Source organism: Pholis gunnellus (assembly GCF_910591455.1).
Source record: "Pholis gunnellus genome assembly, chromosome: 1".
Taxonomy (NCBI): domain Eukaryota; kingdom Metazoa; phylum Chordata; class Actinopteri; order Perciformes; family Pholidae; genus Pholis; species Pholis gunnellus.
In genome coordinates, this window is record NC_136528.1 from 22,220,440 (window position 1) to 22,242,830 (window position 22,391).

Genomic DNA, 22,391 nt, shown 5'->3' on the forward strand with positions numbered 1-22,391 from the left:
TAGTATCATTAAACGGAAGGTAATAGAACACAACTTTATTGAAACAGTCTCAACCAATAACATCAGCGTACAAAGAGGTGATGGCGCAAGAGGTGACAGAGGGGTGGAGAAAAAAGAAGAAAGAACACAAATGCCTTTATGAAAATTATAAGATCAAAAGGAAAAAGTGTCTGACAGCACAGGGCAGAAGGAAATCGTTCTCATGGAATCAGATCGACAGTGGCAGGGTATTTTTTGCATTTATTTTGTACAAAAAATAAATTAATGAAATCTTTCAAGTTTACAGGAATATCTATGTTGTTTTATATCACACAGACTTGCTGATAATCCTACATGTGGAGAAGTTCAGCCTTTTGTGTTAGAACGTTAAGAGGATCTAGACAGACCAATGCAGGCTGACTCTGATAAGTAGGCCAAGAGTTTAAAAAAAATAAGTTGACCAATGAGAAACAAAACATTGTTATAAAAGTGAGCTGGGGCGAACACATTCAAAAATCCTGAATGTTAAACACGGCGCAACTTGACGGTCCTTCGGATCCTTTAGGATCTCATTGCTTGAGCATTTCCTCTTGACAAACTTCGAGGTCCTTGGGCCGGTCCCCGCTTGTAGTTCTGCTGATATCCCTCCTTGAAGAAACAACGGGGATTTACAATAACTGGCCAATTTGAAAATGCACCGAATAAAAGATACTATATGAGCCTTTTTTGGTACATTAAATGTATTAAAGTTAATAATGAAAGGACCCCTTACCCGTTGGTAGGTGTTATTGGAATAGTCTCGAGAAGTGTTGAATTGGGTTTGACCGTAACCACTGCTGGGAGCATTTGAGAAAGGAGGGCGATAGCCTTCATAACCCCCTGACAAGAAAATACATTGGAATTAACACAGATTTGTGTCATTTCAACATGCATTGTGTCATTACAGTGAATCGTGAGGCCACACGTCTGCGTCTCTGTAAAACATAGCTTGATGCTTGTACCTCTAAATCCATTGGAGGAGCCCCGATATCCATTCATCATGCCACGGCCGGTCCTGGGTCCACCCCTGGGCACAGCCCTGCTGTTGTAGAAGGACTGGCCCGACTGTCCAAACGCTGCGCCCGGAGAGGACTCTTCATGGCCTCCTGCTGACGGCAGGACATGCTCTTGGGGCTGGAACCCACCAACAACTGGACAGACGAAACAAGAGATTTCATAAGTCTATTATGGAGCGTTTTTGCTGATCTACACTTATTTCAACTTCAGCATTGTCATCAGAGGGCTATCTTGTCCTGCAGCACAGAGGCCCGTAAATCCTGACACATTATATTTATCTTGTGCACATAACATATTTCATTAATTTATCTATTAACATAACATCTTGTTCCTACAAAATGAAATATGTCTTTAAGGGTTTTGGGGGCTCTATACAAAAACCTTTGTGTGAATATTTCCTTTCTCCTTATACTGTCGGGTGATTGTAAAAGTGATGCCAAACAATGTCAACAGCTTTTTCAGTGCATGTCAACTGCTTGGTCTTAAGATATGCAACCAGCCAGAGCTATACCCTCACCTGACTGTAATGTCTCCTGTGGGATGTCAGGCTGGTCTGCAGCACTCTCTGACTGGCTGCTGAAGCCCTGTCCATAGCCACCAGGGAACTGGCTGGGCTGCTTCAGAGGGTCTGCTTGCCCATCAGTGGCTGGAGGTACGGGTGCATTCAGATTAAATACCTGAAGAGGAAAATAAATGTCTTTTTACAATTGTAATTCCGAGCAAGATGAATAGTAGGATTGGGAAATGAGGGGCCATGTCAAATTGTTACCTGGTAAGATGGTGCACCAATGATAAACCGTTTCTTTGCTGCTACTAATAAGCCGTCCTTAAATATTTGATTTACTTTGCTAACCCTTAGCTTGCACAAACAAGTCCAAAACGGGACATTTTCCAACATAATGTATTCAATAAGTCCAAACATGTTCACTGTTATATTCATTACTACGTCCCAGATAAAAAGCGTACCGCTTGCACTGACTGGAAGGGTGCGGCGTTGACATTGATGCCTCCAGTGTGAGTGGATTTGGAGACAGGTGGGAAAGCAGAGGACAGGGAACAAGGGGCGGGGGACTGCTCAGACGAGAGAGACATTGACACCTGGGGAGGGAGGAAGGAGGGAATTCAGAAGGCAAGGAAACAAGGATTGAGGAGAAGTCAGTGGGAGAGAGGGAATCTCAGATTTTTCCCCTTAAAGCTCCTTTCTATATTGTTATCACATTCAAATGATATATCCAATATATCCCTGTAATACACAGTAACTTAAATCATGCCATGTCAGAGAGCATCACATTTAATCCACGTGGCAGCACTTTTAGAAATACTGCCCACATAATACAAGAAATAACCTATACTACCTCTCAAGCTAAACAAAGCAACCACTTCCTGTTGTGCCTCCACTCTACTTACTTGTGAGGAGTCCTGTGGTCCAGACACTGCACCGGTTTGAGGAAGTCTGGACTCTGAGTGGGCTGTTTGTGAGAAAAGGAAAAAAAGAGGCTCATTAGAAGAAAATAAGAGTTGCCAACAGGTGTATAACGCTTCTAGGATAATATATACAAATCACTAAACAGTCATAAGTCCCTAATCAATAGAATATGTGAGAGTATATGTTCAGAGTTATGGCAAATGAACCGGCACTCACTTGAGGGGCAGCCCAGCTGCTGCAGGTCAAGGGTTTGCACAGGCTTCATCGGCTGGGCGGACACGATGGCTGGGTCCAGAGCCTGGCCGTCAAACTCCAACATGGAGTCCTAGGAAAACCAAACAAGAGTAAACACATTGCCAAGTCATGGATCAGATGTGGGGGCAGTGCAGTAATGGAGTAACTCAAAGAGCTGGGGTCAATCTCCTATGTCAGCAAGCATTTGCCCCACTCAAGGCTTTGAGCAGCTGAGAAAATAAGGCCGGTTGAGTCAGTGTGATCGTCTTAATCTTTTCCTGCAATATGCTCTTAAGTTATTGGAATTTGTTTTACCGTGTTATATTTTTAACATGGATCTGTTTAATGTCTGTTACCTTCTTTTTCCTTTTATTATTGTTGTCGGTTTTTCAGTTTGGCGTGTGACCGTTTAATTTGCGTTTCTGAAAAGCGCCCCACAAAATAAGTCTCTTACAACATGACACTGGGTCCAGACTTTCTGTAACTGACTGCTTGAGAGGGACCTCTATGTGAAAGGAGACAAAGATTTCACTGCATGAATCAATGAGATATCTCAATGTATGATGAAGACATTGAGTGTCCATCTCTGAGCAGTAACAGCAGGTTATCTGGACACCACAGCATATGGCTGGACCTTTTTACCTGCATGAAGTTGTACGTCCCTTGCATTTGGGCCATGAGGTCTTGCACAACCTGCTTCCTGACCACGGGGTCCGCGTCAGGTGGGGGGGTGCCATGGTTCACAGTAACGGTTGGCTCTGTAGCCAGCGGGGCAGGGGGCTGGTGCTGGAGGGAATTCACCATCTATCCAACACACAGACACGTGACGGGCACATTAAAGTGTTGACAAATATGCATAGTGGCATTAAGAAGTCGGATGCAGTAGTGCAGTATTACCTGAGCCTCCACTGGCCACTCCTCCACTTGGTCTTTGTCTGTACTACTGTACAAAGTATCTGGAATGAACTGTCTGTTTACGAACTATAACACAAGAAAAGGTAAAAGAAAATAAGTAAGACAATGTAACACAACGAAGAAAAGAAACAGCGTAAAGACCGTCCTCAAACAATTTAATTATTGGTCTATTACACGCGCGCGCACACACACACACACACACACACACACACACACACACACACACACACACACACACACACACACACACACACACACACACACACACACACACACACACACACACACACACACACACACACACACACACACACACACACACACACACACTTTTGTCGACAAATTGATTAGTTGCTTTAATCAACAGATTGAGAATCCTACAAAAGGATCACTGAGAAAAAGCATAAAATAACAACTAATCGACGAGAGGATTCTTAGTTCAGAAAGACCAAAACGTCCAATAATAGGCGGGAAGTCCTTAACATCTTTCAACTGCAAAATTGGGATTTGTGGAATTATCGATGCAATACTCATAGAAATCTCACCTCTGTGGTTTCCACTGGAATTGGCTCTGTGTATTTTTCCGTAACTGCTCCTTCTGGAGAGAAAAAGCAAGTGTGAAGATGGTTTTCTTTAAATCGGTAAAACATGCAAAACATGCAAAACATGCAACACCCGCGTATATGCAAATGTGTTGTTAGCTACCAGGTTCTGATGGCTGCTTCCCAGCCATAGAATCAGCCACCACAGTCTGCTCGTCTTGCTCCTCTTCCTCCACGCACGTCCCATTCTGATGAGTCTGTGCTCTGTCAAAGTAACCACTCAGCAGCACTTTGTCCAGAGTGTCCTTCAGTGACTTGTCTGGAACAAAGACAGCGAGACAAGTTAAAACGAAACATAACGCGATACATATACATGAATTACCTCATCAATTTGAGGACTGTGTTAAGATTCAAAAGGCAGTGAAGAAGAATGCTAGACGGGTCGAGAATCACGAGAAAGACCAAGAGCCATGAATACTTACATGTGGTCCCTGCCACAGCTTTGTCTCGGCCCTCGACTAGTTCCAACAAGTGTACTGAGGCCTCTTCATATTGGCCAGTCAACCTGCAGGTTACACAATAGAGTAAATATACAATCTGGTAGTAAGCTATTAGACCAACATTCTTACTCGCTGAGCAGCTATTCACACATTACAACCATCATTTAGACAACATATTTAAGCAGTGAGAATTCCACTGTAACCACCGTACATAACTTATGCACACGTAAATATTAACAGCAGCTCATACCTGACGTCGTAGTTCCTATCAGGTCCCACTAGTTTGTACAACTCATCGAGGGATGTGAGGTCGGTGTCAGTGAGCAAAGGGGAACCAGAGGCGTCGGGTCGTTTAAGGTCCTGCCTGACATTCTCGTCTCCCAACTGGTCCAGTAAAAACTGGAGCTCCAAAACCGTCTTCAGCCGCTGTTGATCCGTCTCCTCCCGCTGCAGCTGCTCCCGTCGAGCGGTCTTCTTCACTGCCTTTTGAATCTTAACGGTCAGACAAAAACACGTTAGGAACCTGGTTCAGTTTCTCACAAGTATTGCTGATCAACGGCCATCACGCTCCTGTTCGCTCAATGACCCGAGTCTGTATTCAGGGGATTCTTGCCATGTTGGGTTGTTTTGATATGCTGCCTCAAGTCTTATCCCTGGAGTACAGTTTCAGTTACTATAGGTCATTGTAGCCGTTATATTTGTAAGCAAGATCTCAATATAGAATATACTTTTCAAAAGACTGGGGCCTGAGAGGGAATACGGGGTTTCCTGTTTAGTAAGCACTAAATGTTACTCCAGAGGAATATCGCACTGATAAAACCTCGACAACAATAGCAGCAGCAGCAGCAGCATGTTATGAGAAGAAGCTTGACTTAGGACTTCACCTCTTGACCCAGCGCCAGGAAGCTCTTCTGCAATTCTCGAGCAAAGTCAAGGTTGTAGGTGATCTCTTGGTACTTCGTCAAGGCATCCTTCAGGTACATCAGAGAAAAAAATAGAGAATTGTGAATCATGTAAAAAAATATTTACAATAATAAATAGTGTTGCAAAAGAAGTATCGCAATACCCGGCAGATAAAAAAAAAAAAAAACGGTACACTACAACAATTTATTAGTACCGAAACTTTAAGAATGAGAGCTGTATTTTTGAGTTGCGTTGGTGTGCGACAGCGGGGCAGTATGTGTGTGTGTGTGTGTGTGTGTGTGTGTGTGTGTGTGTGTGTGCAGCTGCACTCTGCTTCGACTCACAGTAATACAAATTACAACACAGAGGCTCCATCATTCTTAACCCAGACAGAAAACTTTGTATTGCTCCCATCTTGTCCGCGGCATCGCATTAAAGCTTCACTTTTTCCGTGCATACCTTTTACAATAAAAGCCACAGACATTTACTCTGCATCAGTGCTTATGAGAGGGCAGGTAAATACACTCAAGAGTATGTCGTACGAGGCAACTCAACAAGACAGCTTGCAGCAAGATAGCTTACAGTACTGCTCGAATCTATCTCTGCAAGGATTTAACCTGATATAAGCAGTGTTACATGTAAAGTTGGACAGATGTGAAGTGTAAAGAGCCGATCCTAAGAGTCATCATTTTGGAATCGGGACAACACTAAAAAAACAAGTTGTACACAAACTGCCATTGTCTTATCTTACCAGCTGATCCTGATTCAGTTGTTCTCCATTACTCTTCCTTGTCTGACAGTCATCGAGTTTGGACTGTAAGAATATTGAGAAACACAAAATGTGAAAGAGAAAAAAAAAATCACATCTTTGCATATCAGAAATTGATCTCTCACCCCCAAAATGACCATTCGTAAATCAATTACCGGGAATTCTTGAATAAAACTTTGTTTTTTTTAGACGCCACTGGTTGGTAAGTGCTGAACATACGACTGTGTAAACCAGACTTGGATTAAACTGTTCCAAGTTTTGAGAGTTTATAAACAGATTTTTGATTCGTTAAACCTGGCCTACTTCTATTCCTCAAGGAGTGCTACGGTTTTAGATTCTCCATTCACCCTGGAGACATCACGAAACACAAAGTTTTCTTCAAGTCAACTCAGTTGCTGTGCTCTGATGGGCAGTTACCACTGGTTAGCATTTAAAATGTAACAGAAGAGTCCATTTAGTAAGCCCACTTACATTCAGTACCTACTCTGAACTTTCATAATCTACAGTAGACATCCAAATTTGTATATCCTACATAATCTGGAAAAAAGCCTGATGACATCATCTACAAAACAAATCTCACATAGTACTTTGAATTAAACAAGAGCAAATGTGACAAAACATTTTCAACGGATTTGTAAAGGAACAAGCGATACCTTTTTCTTTTCCATGTTGCGAACCTTCTTGTCAATCACAGCAAGAACCTGTTTCATGGCCTCAGAACTACTTCCACTTCCCAGGTCTGGAATGGCAGCCTGGACAGCATTGTTGCCAACCATCATTGAAGGCATCTAGAGAGAGAAAATGTATATTATGCATTAAAAGACTTTTCAGTCCTGAGCATACACAAGTAAGAAGTCCATCTTTAGTAAAAAAACAATTAATAAAATGCACATGGCATGAACTGCTCTGTGTTAAATCACCAATGACAGGGAAGACTAGTATAGAGTTATGCTCTGTTATGTATGGACAGCTGATATTTTCATTGCTGTACAGAAGAATTAATCCTGCAATTATTTAAGGTTTGTTTGTAACATTTGGATATGTATACATACGACATGTTATTAATATTAGAACGATAACAGCATCATAACTTTATGAGCTCTTTGTTACACAATTACAGGATATCAATAACATCTTCAGATGAGCACATTTCCCATTGGAGTATGTATGTCTGTGTGTTTATCTGTGAGGGAGAAGCTAAAGAAAGCTCGAGTAATAACGCCTTCTTTACGACAGAAACAGTTTCCTTTTCAGTGTTTGTAAACATTGTCATTAAACCAGCGCTGTCATTGCGTGTATATAACTAGTTTAATTTCGTCTAGAGTTAACCTCGGGATACTGAAGCCAGACTCAAACACAGAGCACTGGGCCAGAGGAAGTGATACCGACGGGATCGAGCAAATCAACCCGTCTTTGATTTGGGCAAAAGGGACGAATAAAACCTATTATGACAGAATATGTTTATCGCAAAGTAGTTACTTGGTTAGCTGGGGTTGATTAATTGTAAAGAAGCTGAAATAAATGTGAAAATGTGGCAGAGGAAGTTAGCACAAGTTAAAATGTCGGCCTTCTATTCAAAGTTAAAAACCTTTGCTATCTTGAAGATACCGGACCAGACGCTAGCCGTACGCAACTAACGCAAAGTCACGCAGTGTCAGTTAACGTTGAAAATGTCTATTTTTGGCCTGGTTAGCAAGCTAGCCTTTCACTGCAAGATTAACGATAGCTAGCTAACGTTACATCAAATACATTTGATGAGCAAACACTAGTCCTAATCTCCCCATTGTTAGCTGAAAAGCTAGCGTGCCCGTTAACGGGCCGCTAGCTAATACCCCAAGGTAACCAGATTCAGTTAAAACTAAATCAATTAAAAAAAACGTTATTCTGGGTTCATAGGAAATACAAGTCGTCGAAATAATGTTTATAACTGCAAAGAACAAAGACCATCTTGGGACGCTATGACAACTCGTTTTGTGCAGTCGTCTCGACTAAAGATGACAAAAGACGATTTATTTAACAAATAACGTTACAGGTTAAAAAGCTATTTGTTTGCGATGCCGTGAATCCCATACCTTTATACTCTTTGTCTTCAAAGAGATTTTCTTTGTCGGATTTAACGTTAGCTGTATAAGAGCAGTTCGATTCTTTAACTTCCAGTGGTATTTTCTCGAAGGATGCTCACGCTCACTGCTGCTGAGCTAACGGCAGGCTAGCGGTAGCACCTACAAGGACCCCTCCGCTGACCTCAAGATTGCCTGACAGTAAATATATGTATACAAATTGGATATAGGAGTCATCATTCTACTGTTACTTTGTCTTCCTCCTCTATTAGAAACGCGTCCATTACATATGGTTTTGGGAGTATGAATGGCGTTATGCAAACAGGTTTAAGATCTGAACCCAGCTGCTGTTGTTATAAAGAGAGCGTAAACTTGAGTTAAAAAGAGAGAAAGTCCACGAGCCCCATGACCTCACCTTGAGCAGAACTTTGACCACAATTGTGGAAAGTAAAATCTCAGAATGAGATAAATTGCTTGACATAGATCAAAATTAAAATCACGCCTAGTGATAGTGAAGCATGAACACAAGATGGCGCAGGTGTACCATATCCTGGAAGGGTGTAAGAATGATGAAAAAACGTAGCTAAACAAAATCCTTGGGTGTGTGTTCACCGCGATGGTGTTGGAATTTATATTGGTTTCATTCTCTTATCTTTTCTGTAGTTTTCAGTGGGTACCGTACAAGGAATCCATACTCATGTGGTGATATGCACTCACGTGGTATTAACTCCTGAAAGGAAAGAACTTTAAGCAGAAAGTAAAATGTAGAAGTGGAAAACCAGGGCAGAGGTTCATCAGATTTCATACCAGATGTACTGTACTGACCAGGTTTTACCATATAAAAACTACCAAACCAAAACACAATCCAGTACGCATTCGTACTAGTAGTAGTGCTGATTTTATATTTATATCTTAAAATCAACACAGCCAGTGTTTTAATGAGTTAAAGCCAACCTTCTACCACTACTGGGGAAAAGTATAGTTATAAAATGTTGTGCAATTAACAAACACTTGCATTTACTCTAGACATTTCTTAGCAGAGACTGAGTTGATAGAACCTACCTACAACTCCAGTTGTATCTCCATAATGGCTGTATGATAAAGCAACATTTATATTTTTTTCATTTGCATAAAATGGTAAAAAAAAAAACAGCATAGTACAAGAGCATCAGTATTATCAAACCTTCAGTGCTTTAGAGCTTTTCAATGAACTCTATATTTTCACACCTCCATTAGGATCCCTGTGTCTGGCTATCTGTCCGATGAAGGGTATGTCTATAACCAGTGAGGTGGGGGTGAATGGATATCTAGCTCCTCTCTCTGATGTGGGCAGCTGAGTAATGGCCGTACATCCTTCAGTGCTCCTCTCCTGCAGCACATCTGACTGGGTTGAATATGTGCAGAGGATTTATTGGCTGAAAAACCACAAGAGCCCCACAAACACTTCGCCCCAGACCACTTGTAGTGCAAGGCAAGCACAATAATTCATCTGCAACCCCTCTGGATTCTCATTTCTCTATTTCCACCCACCATTTCAAACTATGTATCTTTACATGTTTATGTCTAGGTCTTTTCTCACAATCGTATTTATCTTAACCATGCCATCCAAACATGCTTTTATTTTATAAGTCACCAGAAACAGACTTAAAATTGGAATCTTGGGTGTTTCCAGAGTTTTTGGGGGGAGTGAGACGCTTTTTCCACTCATAGCCTCTCTTTAGTTAGTTGGACAACATTAATAATTCATGGCCCACATGTGCTACAGACAGATTACAAGCATCTCCACTTAAGTACCATCATTATCATTATTACAGCCGGAGAACTTTATTCACCATCTTGCAACTTGTGATTCATGTGATTGAGGTTTGATTTTGGATTGTGGTTCAATGGTGGATGTGTTTACAATACAGTCCTTTGGGACAAACTATGATGATTAGCAGCTCTAGTCCTGAGCATTTTAAAACCATTTTTTTTTCTCACTGCATTACATTCACCAGACCATAATAGTGATGCCTTTGGTGATGTGGGTATTTTCAAAGATCCTGAATGACTTATAATGTCTTATGCCACAGAGTTGCTGTCAAAATGCCAATCATTCATGAACATATTTTTTGAAGGTAAGGGCACAGTGGCTAAAGGCTAATGCTCTGTAAGGCTGGGGAACCCATGTTTGTTTGTTTTGTGAGTAGATTTAAAAGTTCTAACTCAAAAGGTGTCAGCAGCTGCAGAAGGGCAGGGTGATCCTGCTGTTAATGACCACAAACACACACCAAGATGCATTTCCATGCAATGGGCCTGATTCTGGATGGTTACTCAGTTTTGTAGATGCACTCTTTGTAATTTTTTGTAATTATAATATATTTATAATTTTCAAACTTTGAGAGAATCTCATTACCCAAAGAAATTTAACACAGCAAACATGTTTACCTCTGATAACCAGGACTATTCATCCTTTTATTAAAGTATCTTCTATAACTTCATGAGCTCCAAGGAACACAAAGAAGTCAACCATCCAAATCTGATTCCATTTTATAAAAAACAAACAAAACCCCCCACACACACATACAGGACTGTCTCAGAAAATTAGAATATTGTGATAATCCCCATACGTGTGATTTAGTTTACTGAACCAAGCTGAGTGTTTTTCAAGGCTCAGGAAACCCTTGCAGGTGTTTCGAGTTAATTAGACGATTCAAGTGATTAGTTGAATACCCTACTAGTATACTTTTTCATGATATTCTAATATTTAGAGATAGGATATTTGAGTTTTCTTAAGCTGTAAGCCATAATCAGCAATATTAAAAGAATAAAAGGCTTGCAATATTTCAGTTGATTTGTAATGAATCCAGAATGCATGACATTTTTGTTTTTTTAATTGCATTACACAAAATAAAGAACTTTATCACAATATTCTAATTTTCTGAGACAGTCCTGTATACATGTATGTGTGTACACAGTAGATGATAGCTCATTGTTTATTTTCCACAGCCGCTGTGTCACATATTGTGACAATTGAAAAGAAAAACATGAAGAACAATGTAGAATAATATACAATTATGCACGCATAACAAACGTATTAAGAGTTTCATTGTATTTGTTTTCACTTTAGAGTTGGGACCTGTATAGAACAAAAAAAGAAAGTTGTTAAGTTGCACAACCTATAAGTTTCCAACTTTTCTCTGGAAGTAAGAGCAGAGGTTTCTCTTCCAAGTTGCACATGTTTCCAGTTTCCACTTGTTTACATGTTTTGGTTTTCTTTCATCACAATTTCCTAATCTGCATCAGAAAACCACACAGAAGTCAGTGAATTCAGTCAACTCATTAAAGTCGTCATGTTTTGATATATGTGACAACTCGTTAAATAGTGATGATGTCAAGCTTTAATGCAGAACATCTGCTATCCCTATTAAATATTGTTTGCAGTTTGCATATATTAAATCATATTGCTAGAAACTTAAACATAGTATGAGATAATAATACAATCAGAACCAGTCTGAAGGCCAGACCTGAATCAAACATGTATTCTTTACCAAAGACATGTTACTTTTGGCCAAATTACGATTCAAATGAAAATAATTATGAGGGAAAGTCGATATTTGAGTTTAATGAAAAACACAAGGTATCAGTAGCAATGACTCACTGAATTACACTTACAGATATTACAGCAGGTATAAATGTAAGTCACCTCTTGATCATACCAAAAAGCCACACATGTACAAATTCTAAGTAACTGAGGATGCATGCGCAATATCTCAACCACATTCAGCACTCTTTGTGAGAGAAGTAGCAAACACATTTCAACATATCTCTGATGCAAATCAGTCTTTGTCAAGTGCCATTGACTGTATTTACATGTTGAAAATGATGTTCACATGTGGTAAAAAGGAGGGTGTGCACAACAATTACAGAGTCGTTATTCTTATTTTTGTTACTGTTTTTCTCTTCTGCATTTATTTTTCGGCATACCATCTCAGCTAAAAACTCCACTCAAAAGACCTCAGAGGCCTCAAAAGCATGCTTTATAAGCTGTGAATAAACTCACAAACTACTCTTGCTTTCCCGCATCATAATATTGATTCCTCGCCCATGCACGGAGAGAAGTCTAGGCATATTCGTTTTATTGATGTTCAGCTATCACTGTGAAGAATGATGTTAATAAGAAGGTGTAGGAAAGGTCAAATCTGGCCTTTGACTTCCTGTTCTGCGTTGCGTGACTAGTGTTGGCTCCAAACCTTAGTACTGGGTCAGCACTGACCTGGTCTGCGCTGTAACAGAAAGCCACCCTACAAACTGATGTTATCTGACAGCTTGAAACCGGAGCAGACCTGGCACTCCTGTCCTACAGAGCCTGGCCCAGAGGGCATTATGGGAACTCTCGGAAAACTGGCTTGGGGATAAAACACCCACAGAGGTTCATAGACTTTCAACCACCTCTGAAACTAGATTTGGAAAAACATCTGTCAGTCATGGACGTGGTTCAGGGCAGCTCTCTGGTTCCAGCTATATAATTACAATTTCAGAATTGTTTTTTCACCATTATATCAATTCATGCGGGAGAGACAAATTATTGCTTTAAATGAAATACAAGTGCTAAAAATGTAATTATGTTGGCCACAATCAAAGTTTTGTCTACGACATTCACAAGGAATATTAAAGAGCAAGCTTTTTAATAGCAATAAATGATACACATACACAATTGGATAGATAATGTGGTAAATAAAAAAAGGAAAGTAGTATAATTTATATCAGATCAGATTAAAGGGCGATATTAGCACAATACACAAGCACAAGAATAACACACACCATCCATAGTCAAAGTCAAAATAGGCAGATGCTAGATTTCAGTAGATCCACATCAGTGATGACAGGGGATGAGTTGAGCTGAAATACATGGCTGTGTATGGCTTTGAAACAATCTGTGTTTTTTATTTAAACTCAATCCTTTTTGCTGTTTGGCGGGTGGAATGTGTCATGTTTACTCTGAGTTTAGATTCAAATCAATTTGGATGAAAATCTAAACCTAAACCCGATGCCTGTGCATTTTAAAGTTATGGAAGACTCTTGGACTTCCACTGTTACCTCGGTGAAATCTATCCCCACTGAAAAATGAAAAAAAAAAGCGATGAGGAGATAATAATACAGAAGGTTTCCTCCAAGCACGTCAAACTAGAAACATACTTGGATATAGCCTGACTGTGAAGATGGTATCAACCACCAACTGTGTGAATAGCCACAAAAATGTCTGATCTCTTCAAATATTACCTCAAATCAAACAGTTTGCTACGCTATAGCAGAAAGTCCGTCGATCAGATCTTTATTTATCACTTTCAGAAATAGAAGTATAATCATAAGAAAAGGGAATTGCATCAGCTTAAATCTAGTGTCTGTATAATTGACGGACCAGGATGACCTGTACAGAGAAGCCCACATGACTGGCCTGGAAACACAGTGCCTAAATGAGAAATGTAATACACATTTATCAGATGCCAAGTATGAGCTTAAACAAACAAGTGCAGACCTGGACAATGACAAATGAATGACTGTTTTAAAAGAGTGAGCACAGAGCTCTCATGTATGCATGATTGTTTCCTATAAGCATTCATGCCACATCAGGACACACAGGCAGTTGACGTCTGGTTTACATCCTCAACAAAAGTCTGTGTCGTGACTCCTCTGTATCCCAGAATCCCGTGAGCTTCTGGTGAGACGTTTGCACAGAAAGAGAGAGTGTCTGGATCCTGTCAGCATTTCTCTAAAGACCTCAATTATACAGACTGGCTTAATTAGATCAGCTCTGATTGCTATTTCAAATGACGGTTTAACATGAAGCTGTGTGTTTGTCATTCCCACCCATCTCTCGCTGTCATGGTGCTATTGGAGTGCTGTGTGAAATTCTGTTCAGCTCCATGTCTGTCATGTCTGGAGCTGGTGTGTGAGAGAGTGAGTGAGTAAGTGAGTGAGTGGGCGTTGTGACGGTGATGAAGGGCCGACGTGGCAGGTGCTCTGCGGATGATCTGGGGTCAGACTCTGGATTGAGCCTGAAGAGCTTTTAAGGAAAGGCAGGCTTTTGACATTATGCACCAGGCATCTGTCACAGTATGTGGATTTATACAGTGCAACCAGCACCTTTATACTCCACCACACACACACACACACACACACAGACACGTTGGCATGCAAAGAGTCCATTTGGAGAGTACCAGAAGCACCAAGAGTACACCACAGGACAGAGTTTAGTCATCCAGAGCTCCACAACAGGTCTCCATTTGTGTCACATGTGCATGTGAACAGGAGGTCGTGTGTTTTTGCCATGTTGGTATAACAGTATATATACTATACTACGTCTGTGTTTACATGTGTGTTTACACTGCCTTATGTGTCTTGGTAAAATTGCATGTTAAGAAAAAAAGCACACGTTATTCAATGATCTCATGGAAACATTTCAAACCGCACAACTCCCACTATTGGATCACTGAACTTCATTTTAATGTTCAAGTGTTTACAGCGTGGCTTTGAATCAAGAGTGGAAAACAACATTAATGTGCAAATATATTGTGCGATGTGATGCAGCAGTACTTTTTTGTAACTATGAATTATTTTTAGTACTGAATGGTATTTCATGTGAAAATATTTTAGTGCTGACAGTTTGTATTTGAAATTACTGGGGCATTCTAACTCACTCATGTCACCAATTTTACAAAGCATATCTCTAATTTCAAAACCTGATTTTAAAGAAATAAACATGGATCATCATGTTTTGTGAGTGTTTAGGAACCATCCATCCATTACCTTTAACCACGTGTCCTGTTCAGGGTCATGGATGTTTGTGAACCGTTTGCCTCAAATATTTTGCCTTCTCTTTTTAAAGAAATAGGATTGTTAATTCATACGTTTAAAACATAAATGGGCAAAGGAAAATCTGTTGAAATTGTTTCTGAAGAAAAAATTAAATACCACGTCTTTATGGTTCTTCTTTTTGTTAGGTAGATACTTATAGTCATCTTTTGTTTTTACCTTTAAAAAGTGTGCTGATGGTAGTTGAGCAAGAGATTGTGGAGGGAGATACAGGCAGAGACAGAGAGAGGGAAACAGTGTGTGACTGACATCTGAGGCGCAACAGTTCATTACGTAGTTAAAGCTGCAGATCAAGTGGTATTGGTGGTGGTGTGACTATGCATTCATTGTGAAGCAGCCTTATGTTACATCAGGTAGAGAAAAACAGGCTATAGATAAATTGAGCTTGGCTACTTTCCCATCGTCAACCATTAAATTAGTTTGGTTTATTAAATCGGAGGCAAAAAACAGGGCAGAACTTACAAAGGGCAGTCCCATCCCGAACGCTACCTCTGACGCAAATACTCCCGCAGCTATGTACCAACATGTGCGAGCAGTCACTGTGTCAAATTTGGATTGAGTTGAACTGTCGGATTGAAAATGGGCTTCTAAAAACTGAAGCAAGCAAGACTTTCCAAACTTGTTTTCATTGAGCAAATGACTAAAACTCTATTTTACTCTAAATAAAATCATCTTCTTTTTGTGCAGTCCACCTGTCCCATGATACTGTGATGTTGAAAGCTGTTGCTTTCTGGCTTTTCTTAAAATGTGTTGGCTGTGTCACTAACAAGACTAATCAGCACACAGTGCTGCAGTAGCCTCCATATGTGCAAACAGTGTGTATCCATTCGGCTTGTCTTGCTTTTTACTCATGTCAAGCTGTGGCTAATCCCTCCTGGTGTTCTGTGTCTGCATGATGAAGAGGAGACCGTGATGCTTTGTGCTCAGGCTGAGGCCTTTGATGTCCCATAGCCCTGTGTCCTTAAAGTCACTGTTTGGTTCTTATTCAGTAATACAGCACTTGCTTGATTTTTTGTTTCCTTATCTAACATAGAACTCTCACTCCGTCCACTCTCTGCAAGTTAAAACACAACTCTTTTCTTTGCAAAATATAACAAAACTTTCATCATGCCCATCATATCAATAAACATTTTTTGGGGGTCAGGGGGTACACGTCTGGGTTCCTCGGGATAGGAACAGAGCTGTGGTTGTTATTTTAAACACACTGTAAGAGAGGGATTCAGAGCATGCAGCCTCTCCTGTCAGTAAAATAAGGCCAAGCCATGCAGATTGCCAGCAGGGCTTGTTTCCCCCTGTCAGTGAAGAGAAGAGACCATGAACAGCCTAAATACAGCACTTCCTCCTCCTCCTCCTCCTCATGGTTTTCATTCTCAACAGCATTCTCTTACTCGGTGCATCTCTTCCCAGATCTTTCACGGACAAAAACACACAGAGAAATATGCCCACACTCCCAATTTGGCAGGACAGTGTGTCCACTTATGGACAACCTGTTTAAATTGACAAGAAACACAGTTAAATCACATGTTGACAAGGCTAAACAAGCAAGGGTTAACTTTGCAAATGTGATGTTAGTTTGTGCATGCATTTTTGACCAAAAAAAAGAGAAAGAAATCTCGTAATTACACTTGACATATTTTTGCTACAGTGTACTTCAGGACAAAAGCATGCAAAGTAATTACAGTGACCTTACAGATGCAATCAAGAGTTCAGTGTCCTCAAGCAGTTCTCCTTTCTTTGTTCCACAGGACCATCTTATGGGCTTGTGTTTGCTGCTTGTTTGACTAAACAAACAAAGACAAGCAGAGCTGGAACAGTGATTAAAGAAATCAACAAATCCTCGACAGGACATGAGCGCATGGGCCTCTAGGCCAGATCAGGTTCTTTGGAAAGGGTGAGTCAATGAGGTTAAAGGACGAAGGGTGAATGTGAGGGGGGAGTGAGAGGACCAGAGGTGTGAACTCCGAGTCGACAGAGAGGCCTCTCTCAATTTAGTTTATCATATCCGTCATGGGAACATCACTTCTATTTTCTTTTCATTACAGGACCAATCTCTTCGCAATCCTTACAAACAACAGTGGAATAACAGCTTATTTGCTCTGTGTGGCCTCGGTGGAAGGTGGAGTGATGTCGTATCTATGGAGATCTGCACTGCTCGGTCAAGGTGGAAACTGTCTTTTCACTCGTTGTAAATTTTTCCCCAACAGCCCTCTTGACTTTTTTCTGCAGTTTTACAGGTGCACTAGTCACAAGCACGCACATGATGCTGCAAATAAACAAATAAAACCAGATTTCACATTGAAAATAAACAAGCAGCAATAATGATATTATGACCTTATTTTTGCGACCAGTGCTTGCAGACGTTAGCGATGCGATGTTGCAACAGAAAGCTAAAATAGACATATGGTTTTTGCCGCACAGCTTCAAAACCTCCAAAGAACAAAATGAGATGGACACTTTTGCCAAGTTTGAAAACATGAGCAGATGTTTCCCTGTCTCGGTTTATTTGGCCAGACAGGTGAGTGATGCATAATGCCATGGCTTGGCACGCCCGTGCATGGCTCAGCTCTGTCTCTGCCTAATTGTCCTTCCCACACATAGCCTGGTTCAGATCAGATCTGACACAGTGTGTGCAGCAGACACACAGAATGGCTCTCTGTGTACGGGCGAAACACTTTAGGGTCTGTTTAGAGTCTCCCTGAGGACTTGTTTAAGATGTGTTTAACTGTACAGATGGCCCTGGCTTTGAGACTGGGTGGGGCGGGCACTAGCATATCAAAAGAAGATAAAGATGATGATGGCACGATATCGTTTACAAGGCAAATGGCGCCACTGGAGGAGTCTGTGAAGTTGTCATGGTAACATCAATTGGCAAATGTGATTAAAGGCTTTAATACTGTATCCAAATTGCATCGAACCGAGTAGGTTGTCAAATTCTTTTTGTCGTTCAAAATCCTCTGGAAATCTATCCAACCTCAAAAAAATCTCCAAAGATGAAGATCCACTGAAGCGTGTCGCATGCCGAGTGAAATGAGTTTAGTAAAGGAGACAGCCAGTCAAATCTGAACACATATATATCCTCATGATCAAAAGCTATTCGTCCCCAGTGAGTTAGAAAGACAATAAACCACTGCAGTGTTAGAGGGAAATAGAACAATGGTTAAGTTGGGTACGTGTTTGCTGAAATGTGTGTGTTACATCTCTGCCAGGAGTCCTTGACATTACATTACAGTCAGCAGACGCTTTTATCCAAAGCGACTTACAATTCAGATTCTATCAAATACATGTAGGCACAGCTACGGGAGCAATTTTGGGGTTAAGTGTCTTGCTCAAGGACACATCGACATGCGACTAGCGGAGCCGGGGATCGAACCGCCGATCCTCTGATTGAAGGACGGCCCTGCTCTCCACTTAGCAACAGTCGCCTTGAGAGAGTTTCCTGCTACAATATCATGTGTGAAAAAAAAAGAACACGAGTCGCTCATTTTAAAAATCACGTTAACACCGGAGTGGAACTGGAAAATGTCTGTTTTGAAAAATAAATCCAGGATTTATCTTTTGAGCGAATCAAAGGGATGTTTTCAACATTATGTTGGCAATTTTTGTCTGCGGACTGTGGTGCTATCCAGCTTTTCGGCATGCCTTTTTTTTTAAACAGCCAGACACTCTGTGTACCCCTTTTTTGTCCGAGCTTAGCTTTTAATGTAACTGCAATCAACCACAACAAGATTTTTGGGGCCCAGCGTTCATCCCTCAGAAATCCCACCAAACGTGAGTAGTATTGGAATTCCGGAGCACCATGCCAACCGTGAAGCCTCCCTGCCTCTCACAAGCACTGCACGGAGGGGCAATTTTCCTCCGGCTGAACTTCCCAAAGCTGCCTCACCTGGAACCAATCTGTAACACAATCGAAGGGTCCTGACTTGAAAGCCCATTCCTTCCCTTTGATAGTCTCCTCTTGGTAGCCTGCACGGCGCTGGAAACAGGCCTTTTGTAATCTGCAGATTCAAAAGAGCCAGGGATTGAGATGAGTATCCACCCATCAAAGTGCATTATGCAAATAATCGAGAAACAAAGCTCAGATACTTTCTGTTTTTTTCCGTCTTTTTTTCTAGAATGAGGGGGAAATTGGCCTCGCAATTGGAAATTTTAAGTGTTGTTGTCATCCGCCCTTTTCCTTTGGATTGTGCTTTGTTATTTTGTACTTTTACTTTTGATACAACAACTTCTGAGATAATGAGACACAGTGTGGATGTAAGTCAGCGCTTCCCTTGACTAGCTTTTTAGCGACAGGTGTGAGTCGAGCACCGAACTCCTTACCCACAGTAGCTCTCAAATGTACTCCGCTGGTGCTCCAATAGGCAAGCAGAGCAATTAAACTTTAATAGCTGTCCATTTTGGGCTCCTGGGAAATTCAGTCTTGAGTCAACATGCCAAACCTTATTTCCTCCCCTCACTTTCTCCCTTAAGCAAAGATGTATCATAGGTCATTCCTCACTGATGTGGTTTGTGGCTACACTGTAATGTAGTGTCCTGAAGTCAAGGAAAACACAGTTTAAGACTATTTAAAATAACAATGAGAAAACACAAAATGTACTAGACATGAAAAACAAACTATTACGATTTATACAATAACCCCGGTAGACGCACCAGAATCCACTTCTTTGTCAGACATCCAAAATAAGAAAAGGTTAAATCTGTGCACAATCCTTTGAATAGGTTATTTACTTGTTCATACATGTGATTTCAATTGAGGTGATTAGCTGCAATTGAATCAGCAGCAGAGGAGCCCAGCGTATGGATCCAAAGCGTGAAATGAAAAGGACATTTGTTCAGTGAGCCCTCCTTCTACTCTACACGGTCACCGTCCCTAACTTTGACAGTCACGAGCTGATGTCGACACTCGGCCAACAGTCCGTCCTTTGCTGTTCTGCAGATTGAAGTCCAACCAAACACACTCCTTTCATTCTACATAATCAACTTATCCGTCTGCCTTTCATCATTTTTATTCTCACGCAAAGCTTTTTTTTCTTCAGTACATCTGCCATTTAGCTTCATATCCAAAGGTCCTAAAACTGTCATATTACTGTATGTAATTTTACTCTTAAATTCAAATGTAATGGCAACAAATTGTAAACAAATTCAATTTCTAATTTAGTTAGATCCATTTTTCATAGAAGACGTTTTGCAATCATTTAAAACTCTGTACAGAAAGGCCTGAGATAGGTATGAATTGAATCTTTGGACTTTTTTATTACTACTGATCCACTGTGCCATTTATACTTTAGTGTCACAAAGTCCTGAAATAGACTGGCAACATAAGACAAATACCCTTGAGAAAGACATTTTTACTTTGGCCATCAGAGTTGCAAAATGTTAAAGATGTATGTTTCAAGACAACCATAACCTATTTTGGGGGAAATCTGAGAGTAGAGCACAACCAAGCTCATCTAGTGAAAACTGCTCTTAGCATATTGTCTTCAGTGCAGCCTCTGAATTGTCCTGCACACTTGTGACATGTGTAGATTTTAATTTAAAAAAAGAAAGAAATGTTGGTCATGAACTGTTTACATTCAAATCCTTATTTCTCACACTAATTTAGCACAACAAGGACTTCGATCACCATTTGCTGCTTCTACGCATTCTTCTTTATGTCATTGTTGAAAAGCACAACCTTCTCAACCCCTACTTTGTCATTTTTACGTTAGTAATTCCTCACAGTGAAAACATGTTACCCATTTAAAAGTTATAAAGTTTTAACTTCATTGTCGGTCACAAAAAGTTACTTTATGTGTGTCATATAGTCCAGGTTTCTGTGAAAGTTTTGTATTTTTGTAGATATGACTTTATACAACACAAATGGAAAAATAAATGTCTGTGGATAGTGATATATTTATGGATCATGGTACACATTTTTGTATCTTCTTTTGTACAACTATTAACAAGTTCAGCTTGATGATAAAACTGGTCAGAGTGCATAAGCTCCATTAGTGCTCTGTATGTTTTTATTTCCCCTCAGGCACTGCAGACTCCCTCATTTATATTCTCCTTCCTCTGCCCTCTCAGACTGGTCACTTCTCTCTTTCAGTCAGCGGGAGTCATATTATACTAAAACAAATTGATTTGTCTTGCTTTTTCCTACTCGCCTCCAATTTGGTCTGTTTAATTCAGCTCAGTTCAACTGTTCAGTCTTATTTTCTGTATCTGAGTTTGGATGTATTGTGTGTTGCTTATGAATGTGTGTTTTTTTGGGGTTGAAATCAATTATGAAACAATACATACAAACATACTGTAAAAGTTGAAAGGTCTCAAGTGGCAGACTGATTTAATCACCTGGTTGAAAAAGTATGACAGTAGATCTCAGTGTTTATTTGAACAGACTCAGGCCAGAGTGATCCAAAGTTCTGCTCTCTACTTGTAAGATCAGACTCCTTCATGTTTGACTTGCACGACCCCAGAATCAGTAAGCAACATGCAGCTTTAATTGGAATCACTTGGTCACCCTGCAGCAGGATGAACAGGGCTTTGTTGCCAGCATGGCAGCTCCCAGAACCTGACATACACATCTCCACAGAGGTTGGCTGGACCACAAAAAACATATGAATGTCCGTCCCACACTTACAAAAATCATAACCTGCACTACTAACAGTATTTCTACTGCTCACAATAATAGTATTACTAATAAAAACTATACCAAAATGGACAGTATTAAAGTATTTGTATTAATCTAATTATTACTTGTGTTATTTAAATTCAGTTTCCCTGATATGGTATCTGATCTGAAATGTGTTACTATATTTTCAGAATAACAAAAAGAAAACAACAATGAAGTAAACATCATGACTTATATTGTTGTTGAATTCCAATCAAGCAATGCTTGTCAATTAACTATAGGCTTCTTAAAAACGTTTACTTTTACATTGATATGTTTCCCTGAACTGATGCATAGTCACAGAAGCAGAACATGCAACAGTGTTCTTAAACACAATTCAAAGTTGTTGTTTTTTTTTATCAACATTGGATGTAGCACATAACTAAAAAACTAATACAAAATATTCAGCAAAGGTTTCATACAAAGTGTTTGGTCTGTGTGATTAATAAAGCAGTTATTAATTAAATTAGATGTATATAAATACATTTTGTTGAGACTGCAGA

The 22,391-nt window shown here is 40.2% G+C and overlaps 1 protein-coding gene across 1 annotated transcript; it reads right to left on the reverse strand.

The window, feature by feature from the left end:
• Positions 1-26: 26 nt before the first annotated feature.
• caprin1a (cell cycle associated protein 1a) lies at positions 27-8,533 on the reverse strand. The gene is made up of 17 exons (XM_079159500.1): positions 8,397-8,533; positions 6,978-7,112; positions 6,307-6,369; positions 5,537-5,623; positions 4,903-5,144; positions 4,635-4,717; positions 4,316-4,471; positions 4,156-4,208; positions 3,593-3,676; positions 3,338-3,499; positions 2,678-2,786; positions 2,443-2,504; positions 2,002-2,133; positions 1,553-1,712; positions 981-1,169; positions 752-858; positions 27-627 (listed from the first exon to the last, which is right to left on the reverse strand). Exons 2-17 carry the CDS (start codon positions 7,110-7,112, stop codon positions 541-543), a joined length of 1,911 nt encoding a protein of 636 aa, XP_079015626.1. The 5' UTR covers positions 8,397-8,533; the 3' UTR covers positions 27-540.
• Positions 8,534-22,391: the final 13,858 nt, after the last annotated feature.